Source organism: Notechis scutatus, chromosome 3 (genome assembly GCF_049901735.1).
Source record: "Notechis scutatus isolate UNSWTSFEM ecotype Mainland chromosome 3, rNotScu1.2, whole genome shotgun sequence".
Taxonomy (NCBI): Eukaryota; Metazoa; Chordata; class Lepidosauria; order Squamata; family Elapidae; genus Notechis; species Notechis scutatus.
In genome coordinates, this window is record NC_142011.1 from 123,581,160 (window position 1) to 123,597,605 (window position 16,446).

General features: G+C 38.5%; 1 protein-coding gene across 2 annotated transcripts in view; it reads left to right on the plus strand.

The window, feature by feature from the left end:
• ELP2 (elongator acetyltransferase complex subunit 2) overlaps positions 1-16,446 on the plus strand; it is a 63,736-nt gene that overhangs the window by 43,782 nt on the left and 3,508 nt on the right. For both annotated transcript variants that reach the window (XM_026672494.2, XM_087961129.1), the window contains exons 17-21: positions 5,499-5,571; positions 8,390-8,582; positions 12,379-12,500; positions 13,875-14,014; positions 16,188-16,301. In XM_026672494.2, the coding sequence (XP_026528279.2) occupies positions 5,499-5,571; positions 8,390-8,582; positions 12,379-12,500; positions 13,875-14,014; positions 16,188-16,301 (642 nt within the window). The remainder of the gene's footprint in view (positions 1-5,498; positions 5,572-8,389; positions 8,583-12,378; positions 12,501-13,874; positions 14,015-16,187; positions 16,302-16,446) is intronic.

The following is a 16,446-nucleotide window of genomic DNA, read 5'->3' on the forward strand; positions in this document are numbered from 1 at the left end:
AGAAGAAAGAAAGAAAGAAAGAAAGAAAGAAAGAAAGAAAGAAAGAAAGAAAGAAAGAAAGAAAGAGAAAGAAAGAGGAAGGGGGAGAAATAAATAAAGAGAAAAAAGAAAGAGAAAGAAAGAAAAATAGGAAGAAGGAAAGCAAGAAAGAGGAAGGGAGAGAAAGAAAGAGAGAGAAAGAGAGAGAGAGAAAGAGAAAGAAAGAGAGGAAGAGAGAAAAGGAGAAAGAAAGAAAGAAAGAAAGAAAGAAAGAAAGAAAGAAAGAAAGAAAGAAAGAAAGAAGAAAAGAAAGAGCAAGAAAGAAAGAGGAAGGGGGAGAAAGAGAGAAAGAAAAAAAGAAGGGCGGGGAGAAAGAAAACTCTATGCTATTATTTTTAATTGTTCCATTATTTATCATATATTAATATTTTGCACTGTCCCTACACCTAGAGTGATTTTACTGCCTTTTTTTGCCCAGGTATTTTTCAGGGTTTTCATGTCAATAGTCCAGAGCATAAATACGGGTGCGTTTAACAGAGTTGAAAGGGACTATGGAGGTCTTCTAGTCCAGGGGTTCCCAACCTGGGGTGCTCTCACCCCCTGGGGGTGCGAGACGATATTCCAGGGGGTGCGAGAAAAGTCCAGGTAAATAATAGGATATTGGCTATATGTTGGCATTTTTATTTATTATTTATTTCAGGGGGTGCGAGGTTCGAGTGAAATTTCTTTAGGGGTGCGGGCCGAAAAAAAGGTTGGGAACCACTGTTCTAGTCCAATCCCCTGCTCAGGCAGGAAAACACTGAGGATGCCAAAATCTGAATAGAGGTCCTGGGAAGGTGTCAGAATAACAGAATAACACTTAGAAGGGACCTTGTGGGGAACTCTATACCATTTCAGAGAAATGGCTATCCAGTCTTTTGTTTAAAACTTCAAGTGTTGGAGCACCCAGAACTTCTAGTGGCAGGCAGTTCCACTGGTTAATTGTTTTCACTGTCAGGAAGTTTCTCCTTACTTTTAGGTTGCTTCTCTCTTTGTTCAGTTTCCATCTTTCTGGTGCTTTGGAAAATACATTGTTTCCCTTCTGGTGCTTTGGAAAATGCCCCCCCTCTTTCTGGCAGCCCCCTAAAAGCCTGTTGCCTATCACCCTCTTGGGCAAAGCATGTGAGCCATTTCCTCCTTTCAGTGGTCCATGGAAGTACATCTATAATATGTAGATAATAAAGTAAAAAAAAAAGGTGTACAACATTTTCACAGAACTATAGACATGTTGTGGCTGGGTGTAACAAGGAATGGCTGGAAGGGGAGGGGCCAGGCGAGTCACCCCTTGACGTGAGTGACATTGAGTTGGCCACACACACCCAGTCACATGACCACCAAGCCACACAGCTAGTCACGTGACCACCAAGCCAGGCCCACCCAGTCACATGGCCACCCAGTCACATGGCCACCCAGTCACATGGCCACCAAGCCACGCTCACCCAGTCACATGACCCTAAGCCATGCCTACCAAATAAGCCACGTCCACAGAACTGGTAGTAAATATTTTTAATCCCACCACTGTACCTTACCATCATGGAGAATATTACCATTGTCTTATGACCATTCTGTTTTTAGAATGTAACTTGGCCATGGCTATACCAACATGAAGCTTTTTTTTCTCATATTCATAAACTCTGGGGCATAGATTTGTTTCATTTTTATCCTCTTATGGACTGAACTAGTTGGTCAAATATATTTTGAGTCGGTCAAAACTGGACAGGGGAAACTTTTAAGCTTTTCTCCCAATATTCTGCTTCCTTCCCTACATTACTAAAGAATCTTCAGTGTGTTCTCATGTAACACTGAGTGCTATCACAGTTTGCTCCAAAAAAATAACAATGATTAGTTAGCTTTTAGGCAAGAATCTATTTTTAACTATTCTTTCTTGTTGGTTTTTATGGTGTCTTGGCTATTTTTATGATTAGTTTTTAATTTGTTTTTATGCTTTGCCCAAACTACCTATCAAGAAAAAAAAAAAAAAGACAGGATGCTTCCGGTTTGCAGGGCTTTGGCGGCAGACAGGAATCCGCAATCGTGCGTGGTTTCTGCCTGGGCTCGCCGCTGGAGTGCCCCGAGCCAGCTGGCTTTGGGGCTAAGCCACCCCGTAGAGGTGGTGAAGACAGGGGAGACCCAGCAGGGTTTGAGGGGAGCCGCACCTCTCCTCCTCAGCTGGCTAAACTCCCTTTTCTGAAGGCGGTAAGAGCGGCGGCCAGAAATGGCCGCCTCAAAGAAGCACTCAGCCGGAAAAGAAAGTGCAGGAGGAAGTTAAGAAGTGAAAGTTTTGGCTGACCGGGATAAGAAGCAACAACTAAGGTATCCTGGAATTTAAATTTCAAAAAAGATACATTGCTCCCAAAGAAGATTCGGAAGCAGCGAATGAAAGTGAAAAGGGAAAGGTTTTTTTTTCCACTCTCCTTCCTTACGTTGACAGCAGATGAATGAGAAATCGGAAAAACCCACTTTGGCACCAGCAGGTAATTAAACTGGAAAATTAAATGCTAAGGGGACAATAAAAATTTCTGAACACTTGAAAAACTTTTTTTTTGCTGTAAGTGGGAAGGGAGAGGAAAAGAATAAGAGTAAGATTTGGCTGGAGGAGGCTGCTTGGAATTTAAAAGAATCTAAAGTTAAACCATAATAAGACTTCTAAAAGATACATTTTAACTGGAACTTTGTAACTAATTTGTAACCCCAGGAAGAGAAAGTGAAAAAAGAAGAAAGTGTTAAATGAAACAGCTTGTGTGTATTTGGATTGTTTGGTGACTTTGCGACTTTTGGAAATTATATTTGAATGATTAAAAACACTTGGGTGGTTGTTTAAAATTTTTTTTACAATGGCATCACTTGTGGATGAACTGAAAATGGAATTTAAAAAATATAAAGAAGAGGAACAAGAAGGGAAGGGCTCTTTTGGCTCCGTTTTTCATTTCTTAGAAATGGCGATCTGTACCTATGAGAAAATACAAGAAAAGACTGCGCAACAAGAAGATTGGGACAAAGAAGAAGCCATCTTTAATGAACAAGTAACTTTATCTGGGGAAGAAAGGGGAAAGGGGGAAAAGAGAATGGAGAATTTAAGACCTAAAAAAACAACCAAAAAAGGGAAAAATAAGGTGAAAAGTGAATATAATGTTAGAAAGCAACAGAAAAGAGGAACACAGAAGAGGGAAATGGAGGTGGAGAGACACGGGGGTAAAAAGGGTAGAGTGAAGAAGCAAGGGAGAAAGGAAGGGAAAAGAAGCTATAAAGGTTTGGAACAAGATGTAAAGAAACAGGACTTATTCAGAGATAATGGGTAAAAATATAACTGAAAAAGAGATTCTGCAAAGGTACATAAGATTGTATTGTTATACTTGTATTAGAAATAATGTTAGAAAATTGGAACAACATATGATTATAAAATGGGATAAAATACTCAGTGTAATTCAGTGAAACTTTTTTGAATAAAATAAATGAAATGAAATAAACGAGAGAATTGAATTAGGAAGGAATGGGAACATTTTAATTACACAATGTTTTAAAATATAAGTGAAATGAGGGGGAAGTAACTACGCAAAATTTATGAGTGTTCCCATAGAAGCATGATACTTATTTGAAAAGTAATGTGTAAAATGTTTAAGATTTAAATGAATATTAATTTTAACGATAGAGTTGAACTGGTATGGATTGTTGTTTTAATTATATTATATATTTATAATTTCTTCTTTTCTTAAAATATAGTGTGTAGCTTTAGAATGTACTAAGCAAAATCCGAATGAAAGCTATGTATTATACTAAGTGTTATAAATTTAGAGGAAAGATATAAAGGCGTCATACTACAATCAGTGATTACAGGAGAAATTTTGTTTTAATGAGAAAAGATAATAGACAGCTAAAGCAGGACAGACAAAGGGTATAAGTATAATGATTTAAATTGAGATGAAATAAATAAAATAGAATTAAGAGAGTTAAAAGAGGGAAGAAGCTATATAGAAAATGTAGAATGGTAATAAGATATGGAATGGTATATAAAATGAACATGAATTTGAATTTGTGTCTGTACGAAGAGATGTAACCCGGGATCATGCTGCTTTCAAAAAAGATGTTTTATGTTTTCATGTTTTGTGTTTTGTTTGTTTATGCCTGTTTTTTTAAAAATCAATAACATTTTTGGAAAAGAAAAAAGAAAAAAAAAGACAGTAGGTAACAGTGGCTAGAAAACAAAAGATACCTAAGATTGAACTATTTCCTTTGTGTTAGAAAATTTCCAAGGAGGCTTGAGGAGAGATAGCACAAAATAAAAGAATAAGTATCAGTAGTTCTATACTGTTCAGACATCAGACAGATGAACTTATTAATTAGCTGAAATACATATTTATATGTCTTTTATTTCAAGTAGTAGATCAAGAACTCTACAATTCTTTGGAGGGTTGTTAGCAGTTGCTCAAAGATGTGATCTGAGAAAGCAAATAGATCTTTCTGAAATATGGTTAATATATTCCATAATGCTACACCATAGGGTAATGTAAGATGTACTCTGGAGCACATCTTCAATTCATGAATGATATTAGTGATGCAATTATCAAGCCTAACAAAATGAGGCAACAGTAGATATGCAAGAAATGAGGGTGACTATAGAAAATAAAGGAGATGACCCTAATAGAGCTAGACCAGATTTGTTACCAAAGCAATGAAGAGAAAAATTTAAGTTCAAAACAATTAGAAAGTATGGGTTAAATGGCTCAGACACCTCCTTAGTTCACATGGATATAAAAAGGGGGAGACACAGCATAGTCACACTTGCAAGTTTCTATTATTATAGACAATCTAAATCAGGGGTGTCAAACTCGATTTCATTGAGGGCCGCATCAGGGTTGTGTTTGACTTCAGGAGGCCAGGGTGGGTGTGGCCAGGTAGGGTGTGGCCAGCTCGACGTCAATCATTAACCCTAACCCTAAGTGCTCTACCAGTGAAAACAGGCTCCCGAGCTCCATTTTTGGCTGCGGCAGCTTCTTGTAGCCCTCTGCCAGTGAAAATGGAGCTTGGGAGGGCTGCACGCACCCCTCACGGGCTCCATTTTTGGCTGTGATGGCCTCCTGCAGCCCTCTGCCAGTGAAAACAGAGCTCGGGAGAGCTACGTGCAGCCCTCCTGAGCTCCAATTTTGCTGGCAGAGGCATTGCAGGCTGGTCCTTCACTGTTTCCAGGGCGGCCCTGCGGAGATCTAATCACCCAGGCCTTGAGTTTGACACCCCTGATCTAAATAACAGTAGACTTAGCCTTCCTGTGGAGTGATTTGTTGGTCTGGGTTACTTTGTAGGGCTGACAATGTGCATCCTAAATTATCTCGAGGCTTCTTTTAGAAGATGCAGAGCTTATGGACTGGTAAATTGTTTCGCTGAATATTAACAAGTTTCAAAACATTTGAATTGATTAATAATGTATGAATCTTGCACTCGAGATTACTTTTTCTTTTACAATCTCATTTTCTTTATTGTTTTAGATATGGACATGGTTATGAAATTTTTTGTGTTGCCTGCAATAATTCAGGCACTGTGATAGCCTCTGCATGTAAGGTAAGAAAATACTTTTAAACAGTAGCTTTGAAATTCACATCCAAAGTGATAAATATCTGATTGTTCACTGTGTTGAATGGTTTTAGGGATAGAGATAGAGATATGTACATACATAGACATACACGTATACACACATACATGTATGTATCAAACGTATTTATGTATATAACATATACATACATAATATAATATATTCAATATTAACAATCCCTCAAGTCTAAAAGTAGTAGCCCCTGGAGGTTAATGTTCTCAGCAGAATATTAAGAATTGGCAGCTCTGGATAATTGATTTAATGTTGGGACATTATTCATTTTTTCAAAAAAGAGTGAAAATAAGAAGCCACAGCTATGATACATTTTTTTTAAATGTGATAAAAATCCCTAAATAAAAATATTTCACAGAGGATTTCAATTATATTCAATTATATTCTATTAGTAGTACATAGTATATGTGGCAAAATGAAAAGATTTTCAAAAGCCAAGGCAGACCTTACAATTTTGATGCAAATGGTATTCTATCCCAGTACACTGTAGAAAAAGCATAAATCACTTGTAAGGTTTTGTTGTAGTTGTTTGCTCATATAATTACAATTAGTTCTTAAGTAGGAGAGTTTATGTCATTAAAATGTGTATTATTCCAGTCTTAGTACTTCTGCTTCAAAATGTAACTTACAGATTGTTACAAATGGTTAATCAGACTATTGGGATGGAAAAGCAAATGATATGCCGGAAGTATTTTTGTTTGCAGCAGAGTACAAATGTAATGAATAAGCAAACGGAGAAATGTGTCTGGACACAACTAAGGAACAATAGTCCATATGACACATTAATAGCAGAGTATTTCACAGACAAAAACCTTTGCATCAACTCGGAGTGAGAAGCCATCTTGAAAGAATCCTAAGAGGTGCTAGAGTTCATGTGTAATTGTGTTATCTGGGAAGAATTTGATCCTGAAAAAATGGAGATCTTTTGGGAGATGAGCAGTGCTGATATGTATAGAAAATAAGGAAAATGATCTTGAAAGAGAGATACACAAATCATTGCCTAAGTAAAAGGGAGTGAGAGGTTTTAAAGTCCCAAACAATGAGGTAATATTTGGAAGTAATTCATGGAGACAATTCCATAATTCCTTTTAGTATAAGAAGGGAGAAGGATGTGCAGCATAATTAGTGTTGCAAGTTTCTGATGTTATAGTCATTCAGTAAAATTAGTTTTAGCCTTCCTGGGGACTTGATTTCTTGGCTTGATCTACTTGGTGAGGCTAACATTATGGGTTTAAATCCCACCTAGATTTGTATGGATTCCCAGGAAGAGAAACTACATGGTTATACTTTAATTCCACAAGGATGTGCCTTGTTATTGCCTAGATCTAGTTATATTGGACAACTATTGCCCAGTTTCATAATTCCACTTATCAACAAAGGTTATTGGGAAGGTGTGGCCATCTCCAAAGGGTTCTGGGATGAAAGTATTATCTGGATCCTTTTAATTTAGTTTTCAGGCAAGGGCATGAGAAGGACATTGCATTGGTTGCTGCCATTGATGATCTGTGATGAGGCTTAGAGAGGGGGAATGCACTTCTACTAATCCTACCAAATCTTTTAGCAATTATTGATTCCAGTAACTACAGTATCCTGAATCTGTATGAAATTTTCAAAGAAGGAACACTCTTCTTTCATTATTGATTTTCCCAATGGGGCTTTTCCTATCATGTGTCCATGACAGAAGAAAAACTGAACCTTTTGGCACTCCAAGTTGGAAAACTTCAGGACTTGACCCTCTCACCTTATTTAACATCTATATTAAATCCTTTGGAGATTTGATGTCAGTATCATTATGCATCTCTAACCCAGATACTATGGAGTGTTTCTCAGATCTTGCTTATGCCTGGATGGGGAAAAGCAGGTTAAGATTCAAATACCTGACCTGCATGTATTGGCTGTGGATTCCAAAACCGAGTTTATAACCATGTCAGCTTTAGTTCTGGATAGGATTGTGCTCCATTTAAAAGAACTGATATATAGTTTGAGGATAGTTTTAGAGTCCAGACTCTGATCCCTTGTGAGAACAAGTGCTAGAAGCTGTTAGATAGCAGTTTTTCATGAAGCTTTAGCTGTACAATCATTTCAACAGTGGAAGGTGCTGGTTAAGCCCTTGTCATCTCACAGGTAGACACTATAATGTGTGTATGGAGGATGCTTCCTCATGAGTTACAACAAGAGAAGATTGGGAAGCATTCTATCCCACACCCATTTTTTAATATTCAGGAAGCTTTTTAAAACATGGCCTTTTCAGTGTGTTTTGAGGACATGGATGAGAGTGGGTAGAAATACTTGAGTATGCAATGAATTTCTGCTTGATGATACAAAATACTTTGATTTTATTTTTAGGTATGAGTGCCATTTTTTCCTCATAATAATGTTATTGGGTACCCTTATATGTTCTTGCTTATAAACTACTCAGCGTCAAATGTTTGAAGAGGCATAGAACATTCATAATAATAAACAAACGAGCATTCACTTCCATAAAAATAGTTTAAAATAAACAAAAAAGTGTAGGTAAGATTCTTGCCAAGAAATTGTTTTTTAGACGTAAGAAGATGGGTTGCCCTTCTTTAACCTTTAACCACTGTAGTAACTTTCTATAACCTCATGCCTAACTGGTTGTTGTTCTACAACTACCATCAACTCCAGTTTAGGCTTCTCCTTAGTGGAGTTACAATTAAGTACCCTTGGAGAACTGTAGCTTCAGTGTGGCCTTGGGTCCTTTTTCAAGATTGTGTCTGTTTGTTTTCAGTACTGCCTTTTTTGGTTTTACAGGCTTCTAAAAAAGAATATGCAGCCATTATTTTGTGGAGCACCACAACTTGGAAACAATTGCAGAGCTTACCTTTCCACAATCTGACAGTGACGCAGATGTCTTTTTCCCCAAATGATAAATTCTTGCTAGCAGTTTCAAGAGATAGAAATTGGTCGCTTTGGAAATCTAATCATATCAACCCAAGAGACTCAGGTAAGATTGATGGTTAAAAATGGATGCAGCTTTTAAAACTGTTTAAAGAAAAAGGGTCTAAACCTTTTTAAAATAATGCATTTTAGTTCCTTCGTAAGATTTTTTGTCTGAATAGTATTCCTAAAAAAAATGAGAACCAAGATGTATAAAATGTTGAATGGTTGTTTTAATTTGGCTTTAACGCTTTGAAGTAATTCTGTTCTTTCATTTCTAAAAGTGAAACAATTACATTTCTTTGGTTTGAGAGTATCTGGAAAAGCTTTCTGTGTAATGTAGTAGCTGCGATAATGCATTGCCGTATCTGGGATTTTTTTTTAATGGTGTTTGCTCTCATTGATATTAATGCATGGGAAAATAAATATATTGGCTTTAGGCTAATGTATTTTTTAAAAGCAGAAATATTAATTTGAATTCTGCAAATCCAAAGCCTTCCTTAATATGTTAGAATCCACATCAGAAATTAGGTTTCGTGCAAAAGTATGTTGGATCCAGTGAAGCTTGAGAGTTTTGTTTAACACATCACATTTGTGTCTGTCAAAAAAAGGTGTAATCATGTGGGAGCGGGTAAGGTTTTTGTGTAAATCTCTGACCACATCACCTGACATCCACTCTGCAGAGGGAATTAAGTGAAGGAACAGCGATGGCTTGCAACAGAGAAGAAATTGCAAGAGTGGAAGGAAGATTTACTAGCACTGAGCATCCCGTTGAAAGTGGGGAGGAGGGAGAGAGGGGCTGGGATTGTTATCTCAGTCAAGTTGCATTGGGGGGGGGAATTGCCTGGAGCATCTTTCTTGCTAGTGTTTTGTAAGTAGTTTAAAAGAAGCCAAGTTAAGGCAAGAAAATATTCTTTTTTTTCCTTGAAATTGATGAATGAGAGTGGCTGTCTCATTTGAACAATCCATTCCAGGCACCTGATGGATTCTGTTGGGTTCCAGAAGGAGCTTGGGGTTGTTCCTGGAGCTCTGGTGCAGACTTTACTCATCACTTGAATCAAGAGGGTGACTCTTTTCCCTCCTAGTGCTTGGAGGCTATGGCGGGGGGGGTCTGAATAGGGGATCCTAGGCTTCAGCTTAACCCTGACAAGACACAGTGACTGTGGGTTTTACACTCCCTCCTCCTCCCCCAGCTCTTGAGATTTTCCATCTTAACTCTGCCTGGAAATGCACTTCCCTAATTAGAGCGGGTGTGTAAATTTGGGACTTCTCCTGGACTTAATCGTGCATGCTAGAAGAGCAGGTGGTAGCTGTAGCAGGTGGAAGCATTTGTGCAGGTTTGTCTTGTGCACCACTTGCACCCATTCTTGGACCAGGACAGTTTGCTCATGGTGACTTAGTGACCTCCTTTTTGAATGACTGTTATGCACTCTGCATGGCTGCTGCTGAAGAGCATTTGGAAGCTGCAGCTGGTCCAGAATGGGCAGTTTTTGTCTCTTTTAATGTGCTTCTATGGCTCCCCAAGCTGTACTAGCTCTCAGTAGGCTTCTACTCTCAGTTCATAATATTGGTTACTGCCTGTAATACCTTATCAGGTATTTGCGGGACCGTCTGTCCCTCATTCCTTTTGCCCACCCCACCAGTTCTAACAGGGAGGGTATGCTCTGAGTCCCTTCCATCTAATAGAGTACTGAAGTGCCACCTTGTCTCAGACCCTTGAATTGTGCCTTCTCTGTTGTTTGCATCTCATAAAGTGCTTCCTCTCCTATTTTTCCTTGAAGCAACCACTCTGTGAAGGAGATTGGGTTGAGAGAATGCGTAGCTCAAAGTTACCCAATGAACTTCTGTGGTGATGACTCTCCCTGTTTCTTCATTCCTAGACAATTTTAGAGAGTATTAATGTCACAGGATTTGAGAATTTCTGCCTTCAAAATGTGGCGTTTTGCGTTACCTGGTGAAATAAGTTCTGGCAATAGTTTGACTATTAAATGACACCACTGGAAACCTAGAATATTTTTAAGTTAATGATATCATTATGATGATGAGCGATTGCTAAACATAATGACAACTTTATTGACCCCATTAGTGACACAGCTGCCACTTCATTCAGAAGGTGTCTGATACTTGCTAATGTACATACATAATGAATTACTTGATTTCTGAGTAGAATGTCTATAAAAAGAGTTGGGTTCCAGGAATATAACTCTGAAACGTTGACTGCTTTAAAAGGGAAGACAGAAATTGTAGATAAATGTGCTGAAAGAACAGAATATATTGAGTGCTATTTGGCAGAATTTAATGATTCCTTCATTGATCTATAGGTGTCTTCAAGAACAGTAGCACTCCTAAAGACTGTCTTGTTTTGAGACAAGTAGATATGAGGACAGACAGAGCAAGTACAAGAACACACTGGCAATAAAAGCAGAATACAAAGCCTGGCTAAGCCTATCCACTAATCTCAAAGGAATAGTGAAGCATAAAATAGCATCTCTAGTCTCAAAGCAGGCCCAGAGTTGGTATGACGGTCAAAAGCCAGAGACTGAATGTGAGAGTATGGCTGTATCAGAGTGGATACAAGAACACTAGTTGTTCTGAGTTGTGGGTTCATAAATCTTCTAAGACCACAGCAATGCACTCAATAGGCTCCTAAACAGGAGGTCCTCACCTAAAATTTGGAATAAAGTGCTGTTACATGTGTTCCCAGTTTGGCTTATGATCGATCACTCACTCATACACTCACTGCCTTGGTCAACAGCCACAGTCAAACCACTTTCCACCAAACACTGAGGTACAACTGGTTCTTCAGAATATACAGAGACCCAGTGAATTTAAAGTAACAGCAAATCTTTACTGCCTACAATGTCCATCTTTCTCACATGTCTTCCTCACATGAGCACACAGATATTCATCTATGCTTACCCATGTCCTTCTCAACAAGGCTGACAGGCACTAGCCCAGAGGGATGGAAGCTGTCAGTCTGGATCTAAGGATGACTCATAGAGGAGAGGGGTTTTCAGGACCCCTTTTATCTCCCAAAGTCCTTGCTTGGTGATTGACAAGATTGTCAGCTACTCTTCCCTTCTTGAATTACAAGTTTGGTAACTGTTGATTGGATTTTGGGAAAGAGGGGGGTTACATGTGTGTCAGGCCCAACTACTTTTGTCTGGTTCAGGTGACATTTTCTTTAACAACTTGGTTCTTTCTTAACGAACTCCCCAAGGAATCTTTCAGACAAGATTCCTGGCCTTTGTCCACCTTGCTTACGTACCCACTTCATCTTCAGGTATCACAGCTTCAATCTAATCCTTATTGAAGAAGATGTGGAAATAAGGGGAGGGGGGTCCTTAAAGTGAGAAAAGGAGACAGATTGAGATTAAGATTGCAACAATCCTTTATTTAAGTTTGAAGTGGCTTTGACTTATATCCAGGCAAGGAGAAAGAACATCTGGCTTGTGGTAGTCTGAGCCCATAACTTTCTTGCATTGGTTTTAAAGCTCTGTCTGGCATGTCTCACGGTTTATCCTTATCTTCACACTAGGATTCCTTAGAGGAGATATGAACAATCTGAACTACAATCTGAACTAAATATATCAGCAGTGTCCAGATGGGCCAGAAATATTCTTCTGCTGCTGGCAAGCTTTATTTTCCTAGGGTACATAATCTAGGATGCATAATCAACACCTGGAGGACCAGTCTACATCATTGCAAAAGGAGGTGTCTTCCATCTGAAAGAGAAGATGGGAGGGCACCCCAACTTTAGATTTCTGATAACCTCTCATTATTTTTGAGGCGATGTGATTTTCTGGAAAGTTGTCTGTTTGCTGCAACAAGAAAGTGTATTCTCTGTTGATGTGTCATTGCAGACCCAGCGTTCAGCCTCTTTGCAGCCACAGGAAAGAACATTGCTGTGCATAGTCGTATCATTTGGACCTGTGATTGGACTCCAGATAGCAATTATTTTATTACTGGAAGCAGGGACAAAAAGGTAATGCATTTCAAAGGCTGCCTTTTGGTTGTTTTTCCTCTAGTTTGATTTTAAAATTCTCATCATGTACTTCACGTTAAAGCTGAGAGTGAACAACCTGGAATGCATTTTATTTTCTCCTAACCCAATTTCCCCAGGAAATCCTCAAAATCATTTTTACAAGGCAAGAATGGATAATATGTACATCAGTGCTCAGGCTGTAAATAGTTTGAAAGCTTATAGATACAGCTGTTGTTTTTGAGCATGTTCGATATTATAGTAACGTTTGGTTTTGAAGAAGATGCCCCAATTTTAAATATATTGTCAATGAAGAAACTATAGTCAGACACTGCTTGCTTTCTTGTGACTACGTCCTTTGGCTATCTTTCATTCCTTTGAACTATTTGGACAAATATCCACAAGTAATCATGTTAAGTTATAACACATTTTTTTAGAAAGACCTAAGGTTTAGGATTGGCTGATATTTCTTCTTAGATGTGATTGACTCTACTTTGATTTTTAATTAGTGGCTAAACCTACTTTAGGGCTTATGCTGAGAAATAGCAGGCTACTGCTCCACTCCCAGTCAGAAAAAGCCCCAGACCCCACTGGGTATAAGCCCTCCTTATCTGAAATTCTTGCCCACAAAAACTTATGTCATAATATATTTAATTGGCTTTCTTGATACAACTGGACAATGTTAACCAAAACTATGAATGCAGCATATTTTTCTTTTTTAGCGGTGGTTCAGATATAGAAGGATTGACAAATTCTGACTTAGTTTGCTAAAAGACTGTTAATTGTAGTTAGCATTGATCCCCCTTTCTTCATTTACTCTGCAAAAAAAAAAAAATTGAGGTGGGGTGGAACATTTGCTTTCCTGCTAATCTTTGGAGAAAAGTGTAATATGTCAGACGTTTAGCAGAATGGTGGTAAAAAAAATTGTCCTAAGTGCATGAAGAGGAGTTGTGCTTGAAGTATGCAAGTGGATTTATGAAATTCAGCATCATATAGCTAAATAGAAAGATGTTTGTTCAATATTGCTCTCAATATTGAATTATACCAATGATTCAAGTGTGATGTTTTTGTATAACCTGCTGATGTACTTAAATGTGAATTAAATGTTTATTATAACTGAGATCACTGTTGCTGTTTATATGGAATCACCCAATTTAATTTAAAGACCTGGTTGAGTAACAGCACTGAACATGTACTTCATGTACTTTGACGATTTATCATCAGTGGGCTCATGCAAACTTCTCTCCCTCTTTTTAGGAGAACAGTTAATTCTTCTCAGTTTGCTTTATTGTTTTTGGTATTTGGGTGTGTATATGTATATGCACATGCTTTGTAGCATCCCATTTTCAACGTGACTGATTTTTGTACTTCAATCAGGCTGTGATCTGGGGTAAATGTTTACCAGAGGAGAATAAAGATAAGGATTTGGCCCTGATCCAGCCTTGTTCACCAGTCCTGGATGTTGGTGATTCGGTTACTGCAATTAGTGCTAGTCATACACTTGCTTCTGATGGGAGGTATGTATTTTTTGTATTCTGGAGATTTCCTTGCGCATTAAGTCAGAATATTCCATATTGGTCAGCTGCCTAAAATAAAGCTAGAAATCTTCACCAATTTGCACTGTGCTTTAGAGTTTAGTTAGGTCATAATGGCTAAATGGTATACACTCTCTTGTAACCTTAAGCCTTATAGGAAGAGTAAGGGGCTAACATAAGTTGGAAGGTGGGGAAGCTTAATGCCATTTAGATGCAATGCTACATATATAAGGGCAAGGCCATCATGATTATGACTTTATGCAAATATTTATGTATGTACCTCTATAGGGTTTGAGGATTTTTCTCCTCTCACTAAAAGCAATCCATAAAGAGATGCAGACTTTTCTTTAGAACAGACTGGATAACAGTCAGGTTTCATTTAATTTCATGAGGCCTTTGATCTTACGTTAAACGCCTTTGGAGACAAATCCAAACCTCCGTCACAGCTCTGTGTCCCTGTATTAACAACGAACTGTTGACAAATGACAATAGAGGGTAGAAAAAAAAGAAAAGTGTCTGAAAAAAAATGGATGGCCCCACCCATTACCCCTTTATCCCTGAGATAATGTAGACTTTGAAAGAAAAAGATTGCCCACACCTGCCTTAGGGTGACCTATTAATAATTAGATTAACTAATAACTTCTGCATCCTCTGCCATTTATCTAGATCAGGGGTCTCCGAGGACCAGCCAGCTATTCTGGGAGTTGAAGTCCACAAGTCTTAAAGTTGCCAAGTTTGGGGACCCCTGATCTAGATTAAGGTTTAACACAGGGGTATCAAACTGGCGGCCTGCAGGCCGGATGTGTCACATGCAGGCCACGCCCACCCCAGCTCCGCGAAGGGAAAAAAACATTGCAATACGTCACGTGATGGCAACGTGACGCGAGTTTGACACCCATGATTTAACAAAATACCATTTTTGGGCGGGGGCTCATAGATGCAGCCAAACTATGTCTTCCTTAATATTTATTAAAGATCATGCATGATCAAAGATGATGTCATATTTGGCAAGCAATACACTAGAAATGACTGAAGGCTGAACATGACAATAATACATAACACATTTTGTTGTCTGAGTTATGCCAAGGAAAAACAGATTGACAGCAGTATCCTTCTTATACTGCTCCTAACTCTTCCTGTTTCTCCTCTAATTTTTTTTTAATTTGTAGATTCTCAGGGAATGGTTTACCTAATTATATATTCATATAAAAATTGATACTTTATCAAAGTTTATCCGTGTTTAATCATGTACATCAGGTATTTGTATTAGGATGTACATAATTTGAATCGATGGACCAGTGGGTCCGAACCCTTGGTCTGTGGAGCGGCACCAGTCTGCAGCATGTCAGAAATTGGTCCACGCAAACAAACGAAGCCCCATCCATGGGATGCAGGCAGCACACAAAACCACACCCCCTTCGGTCTGCAGAAGAACCTCTATCCATGGAACCAGGCCCTGGTGCCTAAAAGTTGGGGGCCACTGTGATAGACCATTCCTCCTTTGCAAAGCATGGCAAGGAAGGACTATGTGTTGAGCACACTGTCTATTCCTACAAGTCCAGTTTGAGTCTCTATAGGATTTGAAAATTCATCAAAAATGAATAATCTGCTTCCTAGGGATACTAATGTGCCACTAGAAGCCTTCTTTGACCTTCATCAGGTTCCCTGCTATCCCTGACATAAAGAGCTCCAACTTAATCTTTTTTTCCCCCAGCATGCCTAAAATTGCATACATATTCATAGAGAAGAATAGACATTGTGGTTGACTGCAGCCAGAATTTTGCTTAAAAACTGCTTTCCTGCACAGAAAAAGATAAAAGATCATTTGAGGTGATAGAGGGTATTTCAGGAGACAGGAATGTTGGTAGAAAACGAGTTTGCCTTTGATCGACTGTTTTCTTCTTTGGCTGACTATAACAGTTGTCTGTGAAGCCAACTTGCCAAAGTCACAGGAGTTCCCTGAGGCAAAGTTGACTGATGCAAAGAAGCAAGAAGTTTCTTTGGTAATCTCTCTTATGCCTCATAGTTTGAGCATGCTTTCTTGAGAAGAAGTGGTGATTAAGATGTGGGACATCTTTGAAAATGTAAGTATGCTATCAATATATGAACTAAAATACTTGCTTTAACACCTGACACACCTATTTCTTTTCTGCAGCTTCATAATTGCCATTGGGACAGAATGTGGGAGGATTCAACTGTACAAATGGAAGCCAGGCAATAAAAAGTTGCCACTTTCCGATTGGTGCAAGTGCGTTGAGACAGATTACAGGTGAGCTATTATATTTGTCTTACGTTTATAATTAATGTAAGCAGACTTTATTGGTTTCCAGGATGTAAATTAAATTAGAACAGGGAAGCACCCTGAAACCTTCTGGAAATTTGTATTTCGGTTACCATAATCCCTTGGCACTGTC